The sequence below is a fragment of the Castor canadensis genome, chromosome 6 (assembly GCF_047511655.1).
Source record: "Castor canadensis chromosome 6, mCasCan1.hap1v2, whole genome shotgun sequence".
Lineage (NCBI taxonomy): Eukaryota > Metazoa > Chordata > Mammalia > Rodentia > Castoridae > Castor > Castor canadensis.
In genome coordinates, this window is record NC_133391.1 from 141,533,510 (window position 1) to 141,557,103 (window position 23,594).

The window sequence follows — 23,594 nt, forward strand, 5'->3', positions numbered from 1 at the left end:
GTTTTCCAGCTATGCATCAACAAGCCTTTTTACCTGTTAAGATCACTTCCCACTGCTTGGTAGAAATTTCAGTATTTTAGAGGAATGTTTGTTTTAGCTATTATCCATATTGAAGACACAATAATTTTTAAAGTTTTCCAGTGTTTTGAACAAAGTTTGGAAAACTGTTATTTTACAAATGAGGAAACAATTTCAATGAGGTAAAGTACCTTGTTAAAGATCACATAGCCAGTCAGTGCAGAGTCAAGATGATATAACTCTCCACACTCTCAATCACTGTTTGTTCTGCTTCAACTTAGTATAATATCCACATCAGTCAATCTCAACACATACGGTGAGTCTTTTAGAAAAGTATAATCATCTTTATTATAAAGAGCTCATTGGATAATTATTTCAATGTTTTCCACATTAAATGTTCTATTTTATTTTGCTTTTATATATATAGAAACATTTTTCTACAATAAACTTGCACCTAGCAATCTTACTAAACTCATTTATTATTTCCAGTGCTTTTCTATAGATTCTTTTGAGTTTTCTGCATACACAATTGTGTTGTCTCAAATCCTGTTTGATCACTCTTTCTTAATAAGTATTCCATAATCAGAAAAAGCATATATATATATATGGACACATATATATATAAATTAAATGGACACATTCCTAAGGGGGAAAGAAATTTAAAGCCATTATTCTGTGGGTTTTTTAAAAAAGGAATCAGATATTTGTTTAACAACCTTGAATGGGAAAAATCACTGAAAATTCAAGATACAGAGTGAAATCTCATGCTTAGAGTTTCTGCTGATTGGAGTAATCATTTGCAAAGTCCAAGTTTACACATGATGTTTATTTTGACAACACTAGGTTACTTTAAGAATAGGATTGCATTGCCTTGTGTTAGCTAACAATAGGGAGAGGTGGCTGATTTTAGCTGTCATATATAAACCCTTTTCACTATGTGAACCCATTGTTTCTTCAGTCCTTTACAGATTAAGTCTGATTAAGTCAGATTAAGTGTGAAGTGAGTGACATAATAATTTCATTTTCAATCTTAGTATTTCAAAATTATAGAATGTTTCCTGTTGAGGAAACATTCCTTTTGATGCATGAAAATACATCACTCAGAGTATAGCCCTTTCTTTTAAACTAAAAAATAACTACTTCATTCAAATTTCAAAAGAACTGAAGGGTCATTTTTTTTTTAAAGAAATGTCCTTTCAGAGGATATTTGAGATGAACTTTCTCCATGAGTTAAACTACAGTTAAAAGTAAAGCAAACATACTCTTTAGCCACAGTCAATCATTTGTCTGGACTGCCTGGCCTACTCTAGCAATAATAAACATCATATTTGAGCCTCTGGGGCATGGACAGAAGAAAAACTAAGAAATAAGAAATTTACAAGTTGATGGAAAGGAAGAACTTACAGTTGAGAATAAACTACAGTATCCTCTGAAGCCTGTTGGGTCAGATGTGCTGAACTGCCTTGCAGACTATTGTTCATGTGAGTAAAGCACACTGGGAGGTGACAGAATAAGATAAACTTCCCTTTTAACTAGAATTCTCTAATGCTGTAAGTCATCTTCAGTGGTTCACTGAGTTTTAGCTAGTTCATGATGGAATAGTAATTATGAGAGAACTACAGTGTTGCTTCTTCTATTGTGGCCCTGAAGTGGAAGATTTTCCCCAACTAGCTCCCTCTATTCACTGAGCATTCTGTTGTTCTATGCTTCTGTGAAAAGTGTATGATAATGTGTTAAATTACATGTGTATGTAATATTTGTTCCTTCCAAAGTATCTAGAGACATTGGAAATTAATAAGGAACTATAAAATATTATAGTCTGGGCCATGGTAACAAAAAATTAAGTGATTTTCTTTATTTGAATGAAAATTATCTTTTTAATGTAAAACAATTTTTCTTCATAACAATAAAATGTTATAAAAGAAGCTACCAACTAGCTCTTTTATTAGCAGTTTGTCAAATAAGTTTTGATGTTAACCATTTTAATTTACATAGTTTTCCAAACTGCCTTAAAAGAATTATAGCCAAAGAAGGGATCAGAATATTTTATAAGGATTATGTTCTTGCAGTTTTGGATGCTAATTGGAATAAAATTCACTTATACTTTCAAGCTATTGTAAATTAAAGCAAATAGTGTCTGCTGAGAACTGATAATCTCTTTCTATTCTACTTCTTCTAATCATTTACGTGCTATGACTACACAGATGACTTAGGAATTTTTTTCTTTCTATTCTAGAAGATATCTGTCTCCTCCAATATTTAATTTTAAAAAGCCATAAGATAAGCAACAACAGCAAACATCTATTTAGATTTTCTTGCTGAAAGAGTACCTGTATGAGATCAGTTTTGGCAGCAGGGCATGACAGATGGGAGTGGGTTTCCAATCTGTCTGTGGTTAACAGAGAAGTTTCACATTGTTTAAGAGACTCAGATTCCAAAGATCCCCCAAAGCCAGTGAAAACTCACCTAATCTAGAATTTAAGGATAGTTAGGACTCATGCCAGTTAATGTGATGCAGAGGAAAACCAGGAATTAAGAATTGCATACCAGGGAACTGTAATTGAGTAGGCAAGTGGAGCAATCTTTAAAGGAAAATCTCATTTTTATGACTGAAATAGCCTAGGGTTGTAGCAGCTTATCTATGAGTTGTATAAACAAAAACCTTGGATAAAAAGCATGAGTAATATCTTCAATAACTGTCTGCCCTCCCCAGACAGTGATAATGATTTCTATTTCCTTATTTCTTACTCAATGCTCACTCTTGGCTTCAACCAAGATTATAAAACGACTAACCCTATTTTATTTTTCCTGAAGTATTCTTTCATCACAACTAAGATACAAAACCCAACTACATTAACATATAATGAGAAGCTCACCCTCTGAGACACATAAGAGCGTTATAGTTCAATAGGGCAGGTAATATTAAAATTGTTAAATTTATGAATCATTTGACAAAGCCATTTTACTGCTAGAAATATACTGCCAACTCCATGAATATGCTACAAAAACAAGCTAAGATATAAATGTAGTTAATGCAGTACATTTACTAAATGTCTACAAGAAGGAAAGTGGTTAAACCCAGTGGAGTACATCCATATGGTGTAAAACTATTCGGTCATTAAAACAAACGAGGTAGATATGCATCTATCATTATGATAAGATCTTCAAAGCATATTATGACTAGAAAAATTACTATGTCCAAAGTGTTATGTATCATGTGTTCTCTTTCACCTGTATTTATTGAACATGCATACATGCATATAGTAATGCAATGGATGGAAGAATTTTCCCTTCATTGAATACCTATAAAAAAGAGAAAATATCAATTATTTGTGGGGAGAGCAATCTGGTGGCAGGTAGACAAAACCCAAGATATTTATATTTCATGTTATTCTGTTTAAGTTTTCAAATAGAAACTTACATCATTTGTTTTAATGCCATCAGAGGTTTTCTATTTGGTTACATTATAAGCTATCTCAATTTTCTTTGTAAATTTCTATATTTTTAGAACACAATAAATGTTATCAAATAAATGAAAAATGGACTAAATAAATTATGTTTTAAAAATAAATCTGAATTTTAAGAGATCTAGTTTTTTATTTCAATCAGCTCTTACAATAAACTAGAGATAAGCAAGTTATGCTATAATATTTACTCTTGCAAAAATAACAGATGACAATTGGGCAAAAAAGTCCAATTCTAAAGTCTACGAAATATACGTAACCTGACTAGAGGCACGGTTCATGCAGTAAAGTGCCTGCCTAGAAGTTTGAGGACCTGAGCTCAAATCCAAAAACATGCATAATATGGCAGAAATTTTAAGAATACTACTACATTGAAGTGGCAGTAAGGACAATTCCAAATAATATTATTCAGATTTCATTAAAACCAACTTTTAAAATGTATCCTGGCTCAAAAAAATGTAACATTTATTCAATGTATACTGTCTTTGCCTTCATTTTTCTAAATGCTGAAGTGAAGAAAACTGACAAGAAAAGATCAGTCATCATGGATATTTATATTCTAGTAAAACAAGATAAAGGGAAAAGAGAACATGTGTATTTAAGTTTTAAATAATATATATGTATATATGTACATATGTATTACATACGCATATACATGTATGTTATAAGATGTATAACAGACAAAAAAACAGTGAAGGGAGATAGAAACACTTTCAAATGTGATGGTCAGAAGTTGGTTTTATTTATAATATGCAAAGTGATGAAGACCATATTGCTAAGTATTTTGTATATAAATAGCTTTATTTAATATCAAAACATATTTTAATCTTGTAATTTAGAGAAAGCCTAATTTTTTAAAAATGGCATGAATATTACTAATAAATTTACAATACTCTTAAAAGTTATTCAGTGAAAAGCTTGTATTTATCAAGTGATGATTCTATGCTAAGGATTATTCTAAGCATTTTGCATCAACTTTTTTACTGAATCCTAGCAAAAGCATAATGATGTAGGTAACTATTATAATAATTTTATAAATAATGAAACTGAAGAAGAGAAGTGAATGGGATTTTTTAAATGAAAGTTAGTATATTAATTGCAGCAGCATTGTGTGTACATATATATACATATATAAATATATATATAAACTTATAAGTTGCAATTTCATGATAGGAATCCTGTATTTATGAATATATATATGACTGTGCTGCAGGTTTTTTTAGAGATATAAAGGTCAAATTGTCAGTACTAGTGGTAGGTAAGTGGTGATTTTACAAATGATTCATGGATGCTCACAAGTGGGAAGACTGGTCAATGTTTTTGCTGGCATTATCTAGACAAAACCCCCTGTGGCCTGGCACCCTTATGCTTCAGTAACACAATAATTAGTGTTATTAGAAACTCAGCAAAGGGATGAACTTCATCTCAAGAACCTGCTGTTGTCATGCAGCCTGAATGCCATTGCATCTCCTCAAGCCTCATTTCTATTAACATAACATGAAGGAGTTTGAACTGGAGATTTCAAAGAGCCATTCCAGTTCTAACTCTATGACTCTGTGTATGGAGGAGTAGGACAGTAAATTCTCTCTTTAGCAGGTTGCTGGGATGTCAGGGGATTGAAAGAATAGCCCAAAATCCTTCCCTAGGACCAGAAAAGGATGAAAAACTGGAATATGCTTAAGGTAACTGCCCACACAAAATGAGTAGTTGTGAGAAGTATATGATTATATAAATCTCAATATTTTGCAGAATGAAATGACTTGCAAACACATACTATAAACTTTATCTTGTTCCTACTACTACCGTTCATAGAAAGTTAGTATACTAAACTAGGAGCTATTACATGGTAATCTCCACCCTAAAAAAAAACTTTTAAACTCAGACATATGTGCATGAGCATATGAATTTATGTGTTAGTTTGTCTTAAGAAAGGTACAGAGATGCGGATGTTTCCTAAATCATATTTGAGTCTGACTCATAATGACTTGTAAAGTTTTGTCTCAAAGAAGCATCAGATACATATCGTCATTCCGTCTTAGGACCTGGAGGCCCTCAGGCATGCCTGGACAACCAATCTTATATTTCATTCTGCTGAGTACTCTGATCAACAAGGGCCAACCTTGTTTCTGTGATCACTTCCCATGGACTCAGTGGTCCAGCTGCTCAAAAACATGCAATTCTGGAACTCAGAACAGACAGAGGTAGGTATGAGCTATGTAGCTTTTCTTTGTGTCCTGGAAAATCTCAATAATAGAGTTAGCAATATCAGAAGTAATAGGGAAAACTATATCTCAAATAAGAACTTGTAAGAATTTGTATGAAATTTAAGATCTTTTCCACATAATGTTGAAGTCTACTTTTGTTGTCTCTATGAAAACAGAGTTTCAAAGAAACTGAATTAAGAATCTTTGCAATGTTTTCAGTTGACTGACTTACTTAGAATCACTACTCAAGCTTCTTTTCAATCAGCATAGAACTTCTTGCCCACAGTTAGTGAGCAAATTATAGACAATTTTCTACTCATTAAATGAAGTCTAACAGGATCTCCAATTGAGCAGGACTGCTAGCTATTAGCTTGATTGTTGGTATATCCAAGATGACAAGAAAAGCATGTTTACTTGATAGCATTTATTAAGTCAGTCTTTTCACCAGTTCAGACCACTCATCTCCTGCACTTTCTGTCTGTTAGATTTTTTATGTACCATGGAGGTGCTCACATAACTTGAGGAAGAAATGCATATAGTTACTGTGTTTTGATTATTTTAGCTTTTTCAAGAGATTTATTTTAGAAAACTATTTTTACATGTGTAGTGTGAAACTCATTAAAATTACCAATTGAATTCCAATAAACTATTCACTAAGTGTGAAAACAGATTTATTTATAACACTCGTCTACTCAAGAGTCCCTCAGTAGCTCTGTACCGTGCAACAAATAAAACAAAACAGATTCAACCATGCACTCCCTGGCCAGTCAAGTCACACAAGCTCCTCCCTGGGCAGCTCATGTCCTCTTCTACCTACAATTTTTGTCATTCCCCTTGAATGCCCTTCCCTATTTACCTAGGAAATCCACATGAAATTCTCAGAACATCTCTTCCCTGTCACTTTGCCTTTGAATCTTTGACGTCCCATCATCCTAACACAATGTAGTCATAGTACTTATAAATTATGCTTTCATCTTTTAAGCAATTTACAGGAATTTCCCTTTTTCTTCTGATCCATTCAGGAGCACCATCAGGGAAAATTTTCACCTAGCACGACTGCAGGCTTAGTTTAGCAATCTGCTGTTGCTGGCTTTTAAGTCTTCATTTTGGAATCCCATGTTTATTTTGGCCTAGACCCCATATGTTGTTGGTCCTGAGTTCCATTAAGTTGTATAGATTGTATATATGACAACATGTCGAACTTTTCCATGAAAATATTCTTTTCTTTATTCTCTGTAGTTAATATTTTATGATATTTATTGAGAGGGTTGGAGCCACAGTGAATACATTTCTTCTAAGCTACATTTTTCCTATTATAGACAAATAGTCATGGATAATTACTATTGGGATAACTCATGTGACCAACTTTGCACCAAGCAAGAGACCAGAGAGTGCAACTGGCAGACATGTCCCATCAACTGCCTCCTAGGAGACTACGGGCCATGGTCTGACTGTGACCCCTGTGTTAAAAAACAGGTAGGTAAGCTGGGTGCTGGTGGCTCACACCAGGATACCTGAATCACTATTAAGTCTCTGATTCCCTGACAGTGCCAGTCCAACAACACAGAAATGATTAATTTCTTTAATTTCTGAAAATAAACTGTCCCAGTTGTCACTAAGGGAAAATTTCATTTAACAATGTTTTGTGGGGAAGAAGATTCATTTTACATGCTTTACTGTCATATGAACACAAAAAGAAAATTCTTCCTCCAATATCAGTATTATCCTTATCCATATCTAAATTCAGCTGCCTGTGCCTTCCCAGAATTCTGAAAGCAAAAACAAGTACTAAAAACTGGAGATTTCAGTCCAATGTTTAAAACTAAACAGAAATGAGGGAAATAAATCAAAAACATGACTCCTTGCCCTTCCTCTGAATTCCCTCTCTCCATGGGAAAGTGCCTTAATTTGTTTGTTGTTCCCAGCTGCAATATTTACCTACCTCATGCTCATTCCTGTAAGGGCACTGACCCATGTGAACCCCAGTCAGGGTGGTGTCTTCTAAGGATGCACGCATTAGAGAAGAAAATGAAACTCATTTGTAAAACACCCACACTCTGAGGGGGACTGTTGTTGGCCTCTTACATACTTCATTTCACTGAAAATTCACATCATATTGTGCTCTTTTACACAATTAATAGATGAGGAAGTAACAGCTTATTTGGGGTAAATAATTTCCCCAAGAATATACCACTAATTCATATAGTAGTTACATTTTGAACTGAATTTTTCTGACTTCAAAGTCAGTATGTGTTAGTCATGTCATACTTCTATCCTTCCACGACTCTCCATTTTACTACTTACCAAAATCTTTCCAAATGTAGAGAATATGTCAACCTTGGTTTCCATGGTGACATCCTTATGCAAAAGAAACTTGAAATCTTTTTACATTCTCCAACTTCACACTGTCTTTGAGATATAGAAGGGCTAGTGTTATTGCCCAGAAGAATTTATTGCACTCACAAAACTCTCCATAAACATTTGTGGATTTGATGTTGATAGAATTCAAAACCATATGATTTCAAGAATTAGAAAAGAGGCCTTAGAAATCTTTTTGCTTCACTTCCTTATTTTGCAGCTTGGGAAACTGAGGTCCAGGAAGGTGTGGCTTTCCTAAATATACACAGTAATGAAATTGAAAGAAATTTCAGTACAGATTAGGAGACACCACCATTGGACAATCACCACTGTGACTGGGAAGTACAGTTTTCTTAGACCTTACCTTGGAGTTACTCATCTTTCTCTTCTTTCCTTTCAGTCTAAGGTTAGATCTGTCTTGCGCCCTAGTCAATTTGGAGGACAACCATGTACTGAGCCCCTGGTGACCTTTCAACCATGCATTCCATCTAAGCTCTGCAAAATTGAAGAGGCTGATTGCAAGAATAAATTCCACTGTGACAGTGGTAATGTGCTTTTGAAAAATGTTCAGTCTCCACTAAAAGTTACTTGACTAAATCAAGCTATTCTAATTGTGTACAATAAAATCTAGGATAGAGAAGTTCCAGCCCTTCTTAGCATGGGGAATAGAACTGCTACAGTATAAATTACTAAAGAATTCATGTGTGAAATTACAGCTTTCGAGATATAGCCATCTTGACCACTTACCTAATTCATTTGCTCATCAAAGAATGGTGCTCAGATCCCCACATTGTTATAAAGTAGGAAGAGACAAGAGGAAGAAGAAAATATGTTGGCAAATATTTTTTTGAAATTGTCTATAAATAAGCACAAGTTTATAATGAGACTAATTAAAAATGTATTGATTTAAAAGATTTTCAATGTAGTTTATTAAGAGAAGTTTATTAAGAATATTGAGATATTATGTCAGGGAAATGACTAGAAATTATGAAGCAAATTTTCTTTATTGGCTCCAAAGGTAATTCCAAAAGACAAGATCTAAAATGCTGGTAATACCTTCAAGACCAATATTTACTCAAATGTTAAAACCTGGTATTTAGGTTTCATTAGAACATAATCAAATATTGAATATATTAATCATATGTACCTTCTTATTAGTTGACAGATCTTTAATACTCACCTTTTTAAGAGCCTAGATCTGAGTTCTGTAAATTTTTAGTCAAGGTCCAGATGACAAATATTTAGCTTTTGTAAGATGTAGTAGTCTGTCTCACTACTACTCAAATCTAGCATTATGGTACCAAAGTTGCCATAGATAGTGTATAAACAAACAAGCATGGTGTGTTTCAATAAAATTTTATTTGCAAAAACCAGGCACAAGTCAATTTTGGAACATGAGCCATAGTTCACTAACTTCCTATCTAAATAGTCCAACAGATGTTATAATAAAATTAAACTTCAGATAAACTCCACATCATTTTTGTGTACTCTGAGGTATTTTGAAAAGTATTACATTAGCAAATTTCAAATGTCATAGGAAACTGACCCAAGATGTTAGAACCAAAGTTTTTTCCCCTTTTATACTCTGACTCTTGCATTCATTTTTACATTTTCTGAACATCAGATAGGAATGCTGGTGTTGGGGGTTTTTCCCTCTATGCTGCACCAGCCCTGGGAAAGGAGGATGGGATTTGTGGAAGAAGATATGCATTGTTCCTATATGAGTAAGGTCATATTACAAATTGACTAAAGAGAAATATGAATAAAATCTTGACAACACTGGCTCAGGATGATACAGCATTACATTCAGAATAATAAAATCAGCCAGGCACTAGTATCTCAGGCTTGTAATCCTAACTACTCAGGAAGCAGAGATCAGGAGGATCACAGTTCAAAGCCAGCTCAGGCAAACAGTTCATGAGACCCTATCTTGAAAAAAAGCCATCACAAAAAGGGAGGCTAGAAAAGTGGCTCAAGATGTAGGCCCTGAGTTCGAACTCCAGTATTGCAAAAAAAAAGAAGATTAAAATCAAGATTTAAAACAGAAGTGCAACTTTTTGAAGGTTGAATGATGTTTTCTACAGCTCCTTGATTCAGTAAATGATAAACCTATGAAATTAATTACAAAAGACCTCTAATTACTTTTGACTTCTAACTGTAGAGGTCAAAAATATTCACAAGTTTTGGATTCATCCGTGGGTTGTCAATACATAATGAGTGATTTCAGAAAAGTTAGCAGTGCAAGCATAGCTGATTTTCAATTCATCAGCAATATGTCCATAGCCATAGATAAAAAAACTGAATTATAACAATGAGTCTGTAATGGTTTCTAAGCAGATGTGACCCAAAAGCTCCCTGCTCCCCAGGCCACTTCACCCAAACCCCTAGATGTTCCCGTAATCCAGTCACTGACTGAAAAATCCCTGGCCCAGATTGTTTGGATTCCTGTTTGATAGGGTGATTCCATAGACTTCTGGTTGTTAAATATTCCTTTGAAGATGATATGCTTGTACTTTCTGAAAAACATCCACTAATGCCATGGTGAATGAGAATGAGAGGTTGAATGGACAATTGATTTGCCTGACTCAGGATGATATTTAGCCCTCATTTGTAGAATTAGAACTAATAATCTGTGCTAAATAGACTCACCTTCTTTTATTTCCTCCTTCATGATTGCTATTCAGAGTTTCTCAAGAGTTCCCCAAACTAAATATATTATTTTAATGTATACATGGATTTTTGAGAATTACCTGTGAGACTAATTCTATTGCACTCTGCCAACTTATCTTTTGAAGTCCTAACTTTCAGTATAGAAGACTAGAGAATTTGTAAGTGGCTATAAAAACAATATGTTAATATAGTAACACAAGTCAGTTAAAGTAGACAGGAAAGACATGCACAATTTCTAAATAATGGCATAGCAGCAAGCATTAGTATACATAGTAATCCTCCCCTTAGCTACAGTTTCAATTCCATGGTTTCAGTTACTCATGGTCAACCACAGTTTAAAAATATTAAATGAAAAATTTCAGAAAAAATATAAGTTTTAGATTGTATGTCAGAGCCTAGCAGTAAAATCTCATGTCATCCCACACTGCCCTACTCAGGGCATGAATCATCCCTTTGTCTAGCGTATCCACACTACATACACTACCTGCCAGACAGTCTCAGTTGCAGGTGAACTGTATGTGATGACAGTGCTTATGTGTACAAGTATTTAGTTTACTTGCTAATGGCCCCAAAGCACAACAGCAGTCATGAAGCAACTTTCATAAGTTAAAGAGAAGCCATAATATGTTTTCTTTAAACAAAAATGTGGAAGTTCTTGACTTAAGGAAATTTTAAAAATACTGTGCTGAGATCACTAAGATCTAGCATAAGAAGGAATATTTTTCCACAAAATTATGAAGTGGTAAAACTAAGTCTATGCTAGTTTTGCTATCTCAACTTAAACTGCAAAGTTATGACCACAGTGTGACAGGCACTTCATTAAGCCAGAAAACCATTAAGGTATAGGTTTTGGTGTTATAAGAAGTTTCAACCATCTCTTGGGGGGTCTCTGAAACTGTCCCTCGCAGATAAGGTGAACTACTGCTTATGCACATGCTATATACCTCTACAAATCCTGCAGTATTCACCCTGCCCTTCATCATTTCCCCTCTTCTTTCATATAGGATATACTTATGACTTGCAGTAGCCTATCTGTTGTGTTTCTATGGCTTATAGTCTTTCTCAGTCATGTCTCCTCAGGCTATGTCACTCCTATCACCTATTCCTAAACATCACTCAAGAAATGTCCTCTTTTTTCACCCCTGTGATTGAGAATAAGCTCCTCCCAATGTCTACAAGCACCAGATGGATGGAACTGTTTATATTCTCACATATCTGATAACCTGCTCACGTGTTTGGCTAACAAGAATGGTACCCTGAATGACTATCCCTACCTCTAGCTAATAAAACAGGTTGTTCTAAAATGAAACTAAAAATTTCATTTAGCTTCTAAAATGAAACTAGTATTTTTCTTAAAATTTAAGTACCAGGTTTAGAACTTTTTTAAATGCAATATGTCAAATGAAAATATTCTCTATTTCAAATGAAATTACTCATTCTCTCTGTCTTTTAAAAGATATATTGTTTAAAAAAAACAGCACAGCATCTTCAGTTTATATCTTGAGATTGAAAGAAATTCAATTTCATCTTATCACTCTTATGTGATGTTAGTGCTCATAGGTATAATTACAATAATGATCTGGACATAATGAAAAATCTTGAATAATCAAAGGAAGACAATCATTTTCATTACACTCTAAGTGTTATATTCTAAGTGAAAGTTATAATCAAAAGACTTGAAATAAGTATTTGGGGGAGCATTGTATTAATAAAAAAAATTTAATTCAGCAGAATACCAATTTCCCCCAGGCATTTTAGTCAAAAGAGAAATACATGGCTATAATGAGATGCTGATCACAACTTAACCTAGTGGACCAGATGATCTTAAGTAAGTCATTTAATTTTTGTCAGTGAGACATACACATAACAGCACAGATGCCAACATCCCTGAACACAAGCAAGAGACTGGGCCACAGAAGAAGGAATATCTGTCTTGTATCCAATGCATTTCAATTTCTACAATATAGATTACACACTGATTCTAGGAGTCCTTAGCAAATTCAGCAAGACAAAAACTAGGAGGACTTATTTGAGTCCATGGAGTCTGTATAATTTTCCAAATTCATTTACTTAACATGCTGCCTCAGCACCTAACTTATCCAAAATATAATCAGATATTACAAATTATTTGTAGTAAAAACAATTATGGACAGTAATTATATGTAGGAAAATATATGGAAAATATATTTAATAAAATTAATGGTAGTTATATCACAGTTAAATAATTATGTATGCAAAACGCACAGCTCCACAGGCTGTAAGTAGAGTACCTCCTTAGCAGGCATGAAGCCCTCAGTTAAAACCCCAGTGTGACAATATAATAATAATAATTTTAAAGCAAAATGTGCAGATCCTAAGTGTGCAATTTGATATTCACAAATGTATATCTAACAACGTAAACAACCACCAATGAAGATACAGAAAATTTTCATAAACACAAATTATTTCCTTGTTTTCCTTTCCATATAACTTCCTGCCTTATTCTTATGCTTGAACACACTATAAAGGAATCCCACGGCGTGACTCTTGCATGTCTGGCTTTTTTCACTCAACATAAAATTTTAGGGATTCAGCATGTTATTGCTTGTAACAGTAGAGTGCATATGTGTAAAATTATAGTTTTTTCAATAAAAACAATAAGCCAGACTTTGCCATCTGAATAAAAAAAATTCTGAATCTACTGTTAATTTTTTTCTGCAGAACATTATCTCTACAACAAGCTCACTATAATGTGATTATATTAATCATATTATTAATAGAATATATCAATTAATAGAATATATTAATTAATAGAATTAATTCTCTCTTTAAAGGCAATCAGCCAAATATTAACTAAATAATTCTAAGGTGACTCTTACAATCTTGAAAACTAAAGAAAAATATCGTTATCACTCCACTTCCATACATTCCTCACCTTCACAAAAAAATAATGAAAACTCTTCTCAACTTCCCCTTAAAATTTCAAGCATATGTGTTTTAACTTAATAAAGCCCTTCCTTAATGATAATGTGTTGCAATATTGTTGTGTAATTTTTTAACCAGGGCGCTGCATTCCCAGCAAGTTAAAATGCAATGGAGAAAATGACTGTGGAGATAACTCAGATGAAAGGAATTGTGGGAGAACAAAGGTGGTGTGCCCAGGGCAGCGGACTCCCATACCTAGTGTACACTCTATGGGCACTGGGTATGTAGCATCTTTTTATCACTTGGAGGAGAAAAGGTCTTTCAGAACTAATGAGTTAGAAACAGCAGCACATCATTGTCTCACCTCCTTAGACCTTCGTACTATCCCCACTGCCCTGTCTCTCATATTTACTCATCATGGCCATGATCCTCCCTCCTAGGAAAAAAGCATTTAGCATTTATTTCTACAGTCATGTGATGGGCCCTTCATAAACATTTCTCATACATCCCTCTGGAAGTTCTGGAATGGATCAGGGCAGATTAGAGCAAGGCACACCACATTAGGAGGGGCCAGCCTGGGTTCCTGGGGCTAGGTTTTGAATGGGTAAGTAACTAGTCAGACATGCCAGGAACAAATTGAAAAAGAGAGTATCAGAAAGGTATGCCTATGGATGTGTTGAAAGTCAAACCCCAGAAAAGCATAACCAGTTTTGTGGTATAGGAAGGAAGCTCAGAGTCAATAATGGGAGAGAAAATCAGAAAGAAAGAAGTTAGGCAAATAGAAAATAGACAATGATTACAGACACTGATGTGAAAAAGTAAGGGTAGTAAGGGAAAAGTGAAAAGGTTAGGGATGCCTTCCCATATGATGTGTGAGTAAGTCCACTTAGTTTAAAAGCAGAAAGTCAGACTTACATTACTATCTCATCTTACCTGAGAAAATGAACCTCAGAAAATTTAAATAAGCTATCCAAGTCTACCACGTAGTAATGGTAAAAATGGGATTCATATCTGGACTTCAAAATCTAGGTTACTTCCATCACATCATGCTGATCCCATGCACTATCCTCTTAAGAGATAGGAAAAAACTGGAAGAAGCCTCAAGAGACCATGCAGCCCTCTATTTGACTGGTGCTCAGAAATTTCAATCTTTCTATTTCAGACATATTCAGTCAAGAGGGCATTAGGAACTTAGTAAGAGGTTTTCAATTCACTAGGCTAGGCCAGCGTCTTGGAATAGTTTAATAAACATAAGAGAAGTAAGAAACAAGAAACGAAAGCTTAGTTTGAAGCAAAAGGAAAATCAGTAAAAATAGTCTGTTGTACTTTTCATTTCCATGATAAAGAGCCACCCTTCAATTTTTTGGCCAGAGGCAGAGAGTTTACTATCAGTTTCTACTGCTTCATATTGAAAATTTTAAAATTTTAAGTATTCATTTATGCTGCCAGAGTTGCATAATATGAAATCTTGATGCCTGAAAGGCAAAAAACAGCCACAATTGCAAATATGACCTCTTTGCTTTAGAATAAAAACCAGAAGCCACTGAACGAAACTTAAAGGCACCTGTGAAATAGAAAGTAAGAGGAGATGGGTTCCAGACCTCGTTCTGCATTAACTCACTGCAACATAGCCAAGTTAACATCCCCTCGGCCTCAGTTTCCACATCTGCATGTTGCTTGACTATAAATTGATCTGAGGTTCTGTCCTAAAAGTGTCTAATTATTGCTGACTTCAACAAGAGTACTTGAGCATGTTATTTTTTTCCTTTTCCTGGAAGAAAACTGCCAAGAATCCCCCTGATAATTACATTTTTTTAATGTTCTGATTGATGAAGGGTGACATTATAAACTTACCTTTTGTTCTGTTTGTCTAGACTCTATATTTACAAAAGGGGAAGACCACATGCTATGTGTACTTTGGCAGGAGGACTGTGTGGCCTTCTGCCAACACTGCTGTTGTCCCAAAGATTCTCAGAAATGAGCAAAAGCTGCTGGCTCAGGGACATCCAATCTTCTCCTTGCCTCCCCAGGGACTGTTTTGAGAGTTGCAAACTATAATTTGTTTTTAATCTGCTGGCCTTAGAATCTTTGCCCTCCCCATTCTGCCTCCCAACACATTTTTACACTTAAAATATGGCTTCCTAGGTGGCTTTCCCTTTTTATAAATGGCATTTCTCCAAGAAAAAATTTTAATAAGGCATACCAAAATTCCTCTGTTGTTAACAGCTCCTATATCTGAAGCAATAATAAGACATTAAAAGCATGCTGTTTGGTTTTTTATCAGGATTAGCCAAAGTACACAGCAATATACACACATATTCATATATATATGTATACATATCTTTTAATTTTATGCTTTTTAATTAGTAGCAGAGCACAGAAAGCAAAAAAGAAAAAAGAAAAAAAAATTCAAAATAAAGCAAATGAGATAAAAGAACTTTAAAAAGTTGAAGTATTAAATGTCAGTATGTATTTGAAACATGAAAACACTTAAGTCAATCTAAGCATCTCAGAGGAAAGAAGAAAAATTAGGGCTAAAAATTACTGCATAGTTGTCTTACTTCCCAAAAGATTCTGCAGGTGTGGCTGATGGAGCCACCTACATAAAAATCCCATCTTTAATGCTCTGCAAGCAGCTGCTACCTTTCATAGATTCCAACCATTTTTCTTGAACCCTTCTTGTTTGTGATAAACATAAGTACATAGTATAAGACAGTATAAGATTTTTATCCTCATCCATTCCTCTTAACTTATAAAATACAAATGAATGAGTCTCAAAACACTTGTCTTTGTCATGTTAACATAAATAAAAAGTTCATCCCAGAGTAGTTCTCATATTTCCTCCTTAAAAAATCCAATGAATGGAAACAAATCTCAAATTGTGCATGTAGCTGTTTGAGTATGCTATGAATCTTTTTAAAACAAGCTTTAATGAGATATAATTCACAAACCACACAATTCAGTCTTTTAAAGCTTACAAGTAGCTGTGAGTGATGATTCACACCTGTAATCCTGGCACCCAGGAGGCTGCAGCTGAAGATTGTAAGTTGCAGAGCAGTCTAGGTTACACAGTAAAGCCCTGTTGAAAGAAAGAGAGAGAAAGAGAGAGAGAGAAGGAAAGAGAGAGAAAGAATGAAAGGAAAAGAAAGAAAAAGAGAAGGAGGGAGAAAGATAGAGAGGGAGGGAGGGAGAGAGGGAGGGAGAGAGGGAGGGAGGGAGGGAGGGAAAAGAAAAGCAAAGCAAAGCAAAAGAAAGTCAATTTCTCCTCTTGACCAACATTTACTTTTGTCTTCTTGATTAAAGCTATCCTAGTAGGCGTCAAATGATATCTTATTATAGTTTTGATTTGTATTTCTTGAATGACTAATAATGACCATTTTCCACGTGCTCGTTAGTCTTTTACATATCTACTTTGAAGATATAGCTATTCAAATATTCAGATCCCTCCCCTGCTTTTAATTGAGTAATTTGTTTACCATTGAATTCTAAGAGTTCTTTGTATATTCTGGATATAAGTTCCTCATCAGATGTATGATTGATTTGTAACTATTTTTCCCATTATATGAGTTGTCTTTTCACTTTTTTAATGGAATCATTCAAAGTATAAAAATTTTTAATTTTGATAAAGTTGAATACATTTATTTTTTATTTTGTTTCATATGCTTTTGGTATCATATCTAAGAAGGCTTTGCCTAATCTAAGATAAAGAAGATTTTGTCTGATGTTTTCTTCTGAAAATTCTATAGTTTTAGCTCTTAAATTTTGGTCTGTGATCCATTTTGAACTAATTTTTTTTGTCATGTGAGAAAGGATTCCAACTTCATTCACTTACATAAAACTATCAATTGTGCCAGAACCATTTGTAAAAAAAAGGCTGTTTCCACCCATCAAATTGCCTTGGCACCCTTATCAAAAATCAGTTGACAACAGATGTTTAAGATTATTTCTGGCCTCTTAATTCTATCCTATTTATTTATAGTTTCTGTTTATGCAGGTACCACACTGTTTTGATTACTCTGGTTTTAAAATAAGCTTTATGTCAGGAAGTGTGATTCTTTCAACTTTGCCCTTTCTCAAGATTGCTTTGGCTATTCTGGGACTCCGGTACTTTCAGATGACTTTTAGGATCAGCTTGCCCATGCTTATAAAAAGGGCAGATTGAATTTTGTATTAGTCAGACTTTTTGTCTCTGTGACAAAATACCTGACAGAAATAACTTAAGGGAAGAACAATTTATTTTGGCTCAAGTTTTCAGAAGTTTCAGACCATAGTCCTTGAATGTGTTGGTTGAGTCTGTAATAAAACAAACCATCATGGTGGTAAGAGCATATGGCAAAGGCTATTCACCTCATGTTAGACAGGAAGCAGAGAAAGTGAGAGAGAAAGGCCCTTGAAAAATGTACACCCACAAAGGCATGCTCTCGGTGGCCTTCTTCCTTCATTGAGGGACGATCTCCTAATATTTTCAGAAACTTTTCCTAAAACAGTACCACCAGGTGGGCTCAAACGTTCAAAACAGGAGCCATTTGGGGGGACACTTCATATTCAAATCATAGTGATTTTGATCAGGATTGTTTTGATTCTATAGAACAATTTGGAAATTACTGTCATCCTAGACTATAAACTCTTCAAATTCATGATCATGGGATGGCTTTCTATTTGTTGAGATTTTATTTAATATCTTTCAACAGTTTTTGTACTTTTAAGTATGTAAATTTTAGAATTCTTTTTAAAAATATATTTCTGAGGATTTTATTTCTTTTAGATGCTATTGCAAGTGGGATTTTTTCTTAATTTTATTTTGGGATATATAAATACACTTTTAATGTTCAATAAATATTTACTCTATTTTTAATTGGCTCATAGGATTGTGACTGTTTATGGGGTACCATGTAGCATTTCAACACAAGTATACAGTGTGTAGTTATCAGGTCAGGGTAATTGACATATCTATCATCTCAAGCATATATCACTTCTTTGTGTTGGGAGCACTCAAACTTCTCCTACTGGCTATTTTGAAATAGTCAATTAATTGTTGCTAACCTTAGTTATCCTACTGTTCTGTAGAACATTCAAAGTTTCTGTGAATGACAGATTTCATTCTTTTTTGTAACTTAATAATATTTCATTGTGTAGATATGCCCTTTTGTATGTAGTATATTTTCTTTACCCATTCATCTGCCAATGGACACCTAAGGTGACTCTGTATCATGGCTATTGTGAATAGTGCTGCAATGAGCAAGTTAATTTAGATGACTCTTTGATATATTGATTCAAATCCTTTGGATTTATACTGAAGAGTGGAATTTCTGTGTCAGGTTATGATACTTCTAGCTTTTTCAGGAACCTCCATAATATTTCCTGTAATGGCCGTACTAATTTACATTCCCACAAAGAGTGGATGAAATTTCCTCTTTCCCTGTATCTTTGCTAGCATTTCTCATTGTTTGTCTTTTTTATAATAACCATTTTAACTTAGGTGACATGTTATGTCATTGTGGTTTTGATTAGCATTTGAAATACAGTTGGTTTTTTCTATTGATCTTGAATACTACAAGCAATCACTCTCATAATTAATATGCAACTCATTTAATGAAATTAAGGTACAATTTCTCCAAATAGGAAAGACAAATATGCATTATTTCATCATATATGGCAGACTAGGCCTATGCTAACAATTATTAATTCCCACAGCTAACATGTAAGCATTTATTATTTCCATTTTTCAAGTGAGGAATAATTTCGGAAGCTGAAAAACTGTGTATGTGTTTACATTAGTATAATTATATGGGTAGAGAATTTGAAAGTGTTTATATTTTAATGTTCTAAAATTATTTTACAACTTTTTAATTATCCTTGCTCTTTTTGATAGAAGCATGTTATGTCAGTTGGTTAGAATATGTGCCTCAATAACTGATTGAATTTTCTGCTTTAAATCCAAACACCTAATAGCAAATCACAAAAGTTTCAAATAGTGAACAATTTCTTGATGTCCTCCCAAACAAATCAGTCAATTTGTCTTCTCTCAAATCACAGTAATAGTTATGGAAATTAATGATGCAACCTCTGCATCATAAAAGGATAAAACCTTTTAGGTACATTTGTCTTTTGAGTTATAGTGGTATAGAGGTTAAGAGAAACAAACATATAGGTGGTACATGGTCTTCTTGAGGGTGTGTGGAGTCCTTTGGGTACTCGTCCACTATCAGAACTGATGAGTGTATTTGTGGATCTAGAGGGAAGCGGAATGGAATGCTCTTGCTTCCACCACATGGACTCTCCCAACAGTGTTCTCTAGAACTGTGTGTTATGGGTATGGAAAACAAGACTGTCAGATAAAATGTATGTGGAGACTGACTGTACTTTTAAAGGCTCTAGTTTGACACTGAGACAATTTTTATCATCTATATAATATAGTGATACCAAACTTTTTGACAAAAAGCAATTTTCTTTCACTGAGTACATATTATATTATCTAAGAATCTAGAATAGTATTTGCATCTTAGAGATTTTTTCACCTGTCACAAAATAACTTCTTAAAACCGTTTTTTGTGATTAATCTCTATATGCCTCAGTTTCCTCATTTGTAAAGGGATATAAAATTATATCTATGTAATATGGTTATTGTATGTGTTGAATAAGTTAATATTTATAAAATACTCCAAGGTAATACTTGTGAAGTGCTTACTATTGTGTGGTCTGTAATAAATGGTATATAAGCAATTTCTAAGTAAAATATACCTTAAATATTAAAATTAGACATTAATAAAAACAATTATACTATTACAATTCCATTAAAATATCCATATTACTATTTCATAACTAAGCTTCTATCAGTATTACCTTCGTGTGTCATAGTGAAGGGAATGAGCCTAGAGTGGCACTTACTATACAATAATATATTTCACAATCTGCTTCCACAGTTAGCACTGGTTTTGTAAATCACAAAAAAACTATAAACCCAAATTTTATTTCATATTGAAAGATCAGAAAAATTGAGTGGATTAGAAGAAACTTAGCAAGTTAATGGGGCAGAATTTTGGCTTCCAAAACTTTGACTTTTTTTCAAGTCATTTGTCATGAATCAAAAATGTCTACGAAAAGGAGTTTCTTTCATATAGGTAAGATAAATTTTGATTGCACGACATCTATTGAATTTTTGAAAATTGCTTTATTCCTAGGTTTCATTTTCTGGCAGGAGAGCCCAGAGGAGAAGTCCTTGATAACTCTTTCAATGGAGGAATATGTAAAACTGTCAAGAGCAGTAGAGCAAGTAATCCATACCGTGTTCCAGCCAATCTCGAAAATGTCAGCTTCGAGGTATGACAGTCTGTCATGGTGGTAGCTTCAGCACCAAGTGATGATAAGCTAAATTTCTAGTGAAGAAATTTAATGATAATGAAGAAACAAAGTAACAGATAATGAACAATTTAATGATAATTAAGGCACAAAGTAACAGATAATGAACAATTTTAATCACCTATTATGTGCTTGCATTTAATCTTCCCATAACCCAGGGAGGACAGGGTTATTTTCATTGATTTACATACTAAAAAAAAAACAAGGTAACTAATTTTCTTCATAAACATACAGGTCTAACTTTCCTCCCTAATTTATTAATTAGTTTGGTTGTTTTTGTTTGTTCTCCTAAGTAGCAATGAACAGCATATTATCCATCCTCAGTGCCTCAGACTTAAAATATTCAGTATTGAATAGGCTTTGCACAGAAGTAATCCCTAAATATTTATACATAGTTTTTGCTGGAAGATTTTTTTCTTGCTCCTAAACAAGCAACCCATGTACTTACTTTCAAAATATTGCAATTCCCAATGAAAGTCATACTGCTTATTATCTCAGCAAAAATCTATTTCATATAGTTTTACAAGTAACAAATTAAATGCAGCATAGGAGACTGAGGGAAATTTGAGTTAGATAACACTTTATGTAATATTTTAGTTTCAAAGTACTTCCATATATTGTTTTACTTGATTCCCAAAACAACCTCTCCAGAAAAGTAGAAAATTGCTTACATTCATCTTATTGGCAACTTATGTAGGAAACACAGCCTTAAAGTCCTCACTCAAGGCAAAATAGACTCATTGTACCATCAGTGTAGCTCTGAAAGGTGCCCAACATTAAGAAGCTAATTGAACTTATGAGGAAGATCATGATAATATCTTTTAATGACGGAAATAACCATCCCTACAGTCACAACCTCTGGCTTATTTTTTACTGATCTCTATATTACTTTCTTCATACCTTGAGAAGGTACCTGTATAAATCTAAGCTATGCATTCTTAAAAACAATAGAGGAGGAGAAATGAAAATAATAGAGGAGAAGCATTTGGCAGGCGTCTGACTTCCCTTCAGTAGCATTAGAGCTTATTTAGACAGATGAAATAATGGGCTGGCTTGGACATAAAATTTACAGAAGCTAATAAAGGGAAGGAAAGGCAACTGGACTTTATCTATCAGAATAGATGAGGTTATACTATGATATCAACTCCAAGAAGTCAGGGTCTTAAAACAGGTCATCCATTCGACATATCCAGTGGAAGTTAGCATGAATTCTGCTCAAAATACTCTTTCAGAAGCACGGAGACTTATGAGATCTCTTCTTGACACATCTTTCCATAATCAATTTCCAAACACAAAAAAAAAGGAGAGTGACATATACTCTATTCACTTTGAAAGTTGACCAATATCACTTAAACTCACATTTCATTAGCTAAATGGAGTAGGAAAATGCAAGTGGTCCATGTCTCCCAAACAAGAGGAGAACTGAGTTAAGTGTGTAAACAGATCTAATTACTGATAACACAAGGCTCAGTCAGGAGGTAGACTGCATTGGGGGTTTTGGTAGCATGCAATGGGGACCAAATCATAGAAACTGGGACCCTCAGGTCAGACTCCGGTCTCTTAAAAAAGTATAAAACAATCTTAAAGCAAGAAAACAAGGTGAGAGTTGGTTTAAAAGAACAATCCTGGATACCACAACTATGGTTCCAATTATAAGAATGCATTTGAATTGTGTCCTGTTGAGGATCTTCTGGGAGTCAGATGAAGAGACCTGTGCAAGGATGTGAAGTCTATCAAGTCAACAATCACATTCTTAGCTGTTACTCCATACTTGCAAACAACATGTTGAGTATAAATGTGCCTGCTGTGTTTTTGTGTGTGCTTTATTCTCAATGTTTTGCATTTTGTGTGAGGACTTTCAAATGAGGCCACATTAGCAATGACACTAGAATAATGCCCCTTAGAAACTCCCCAACTGCTGAATGCAGGGATTAGTAACTGTCAGATACCTGAACCAGTCCCCAGAGTAATATCACTTACTCAGCAATCCCCCTCTTTCCCTTGGTGCCATCACTTCACTACTGGCTGACTGGCTGCTCAGCTTTTGCTGTCACAAGCAACTGCAGAGTGCAGTTACCAAATGTCTTTCCAATATGCTGACCTATCCAGACACCGCCTCTTGCTGCATCTTTTTAAAGTTTTAAGGCATCTCAGTAGCCCTGCAATCGTTCACAATCCTCTCTAAATGCCTTAAATGCATTATGAAATTCACAACTTCAGATTCTGTATCTCACCCTTACACTAAAGGAATCTGCAATATACCAGATCCTCCATTCCTTATGTTTCTCAATTCTTTTCTGCCTCTTCCTACAAACTCATCTTCTTTCTTAAACGTAAAGTGTCAACATGTATATTTTGACTGAAGGAGTTTATCAGTCCCTCAGATACACAGATAGTCAGGGTAGGCTCAGCTGGAGTAGCCACTGTGATACGCAAAATAAAGAATAACACTCCCCTACTTCTGGTTAACATCTCTTCCTGGGGAAATGTGGTTAATCAGCACCCACCTGCTGTTCTTTGCACACCACTAGGAGAACTCATCTTCCTCCTTTCAGAAATTGTCTTAGATTTCTGCATTCTCTATACAGAGCAGCATTTCATCATCTTCTACCCCATC

The 23,594-nt window shown here is 34.3% G+C and overlaps 1 protein-coding gene across 4 annotated transcripts in view; it reads left to right on the plus strand.

Annotated features, from left to right (window-relative positions):
* The first annotated feature begins 948 nt into the window (after positions 1-948).
* C6 (complement C6) overlaps positions 949-23,594 on the plus strand; it is a 60,182-nt gene continuing 37,536 nt past the window's right edge. Inside the window, exons 1-7 of one of the 4 annotated variants that reach the window (XM_074077546.1) lie at positions 949-1,499; positions 5,076-5,164; positions 5,522-5,683; positions 7,006-7,162; positions 8,445-8,589; positions 13,757-13,898; positions 20,800-20,938. In XM_074077546.1, coding sequence (XP_073933647.1) covers positions 5,541-5,683; positions 7,006-7,162; positions 8,445-8,589; positions 13,757-13,898; positions 20,800-20,938 — 726 coding nt within the window. In that variant the 5' untranslated portion in view covers positions 949-1,499; positions 5,076-5,164; positions 5,522-5,540. Of the gene's footprint in view, positions 1,500-5,075; positions 5,165-5,503; positions 5,684-7,005; positions 7,163-8,444; positions 8,590-13,756; positions 13,899-20,799; positions 20,939-23,594 lie in introns of those variants that run through there. The other 3 variants (XM_074077547.1, XM_074077545.1, XM_074077548.1) reach the window with 3 other exon arrangements.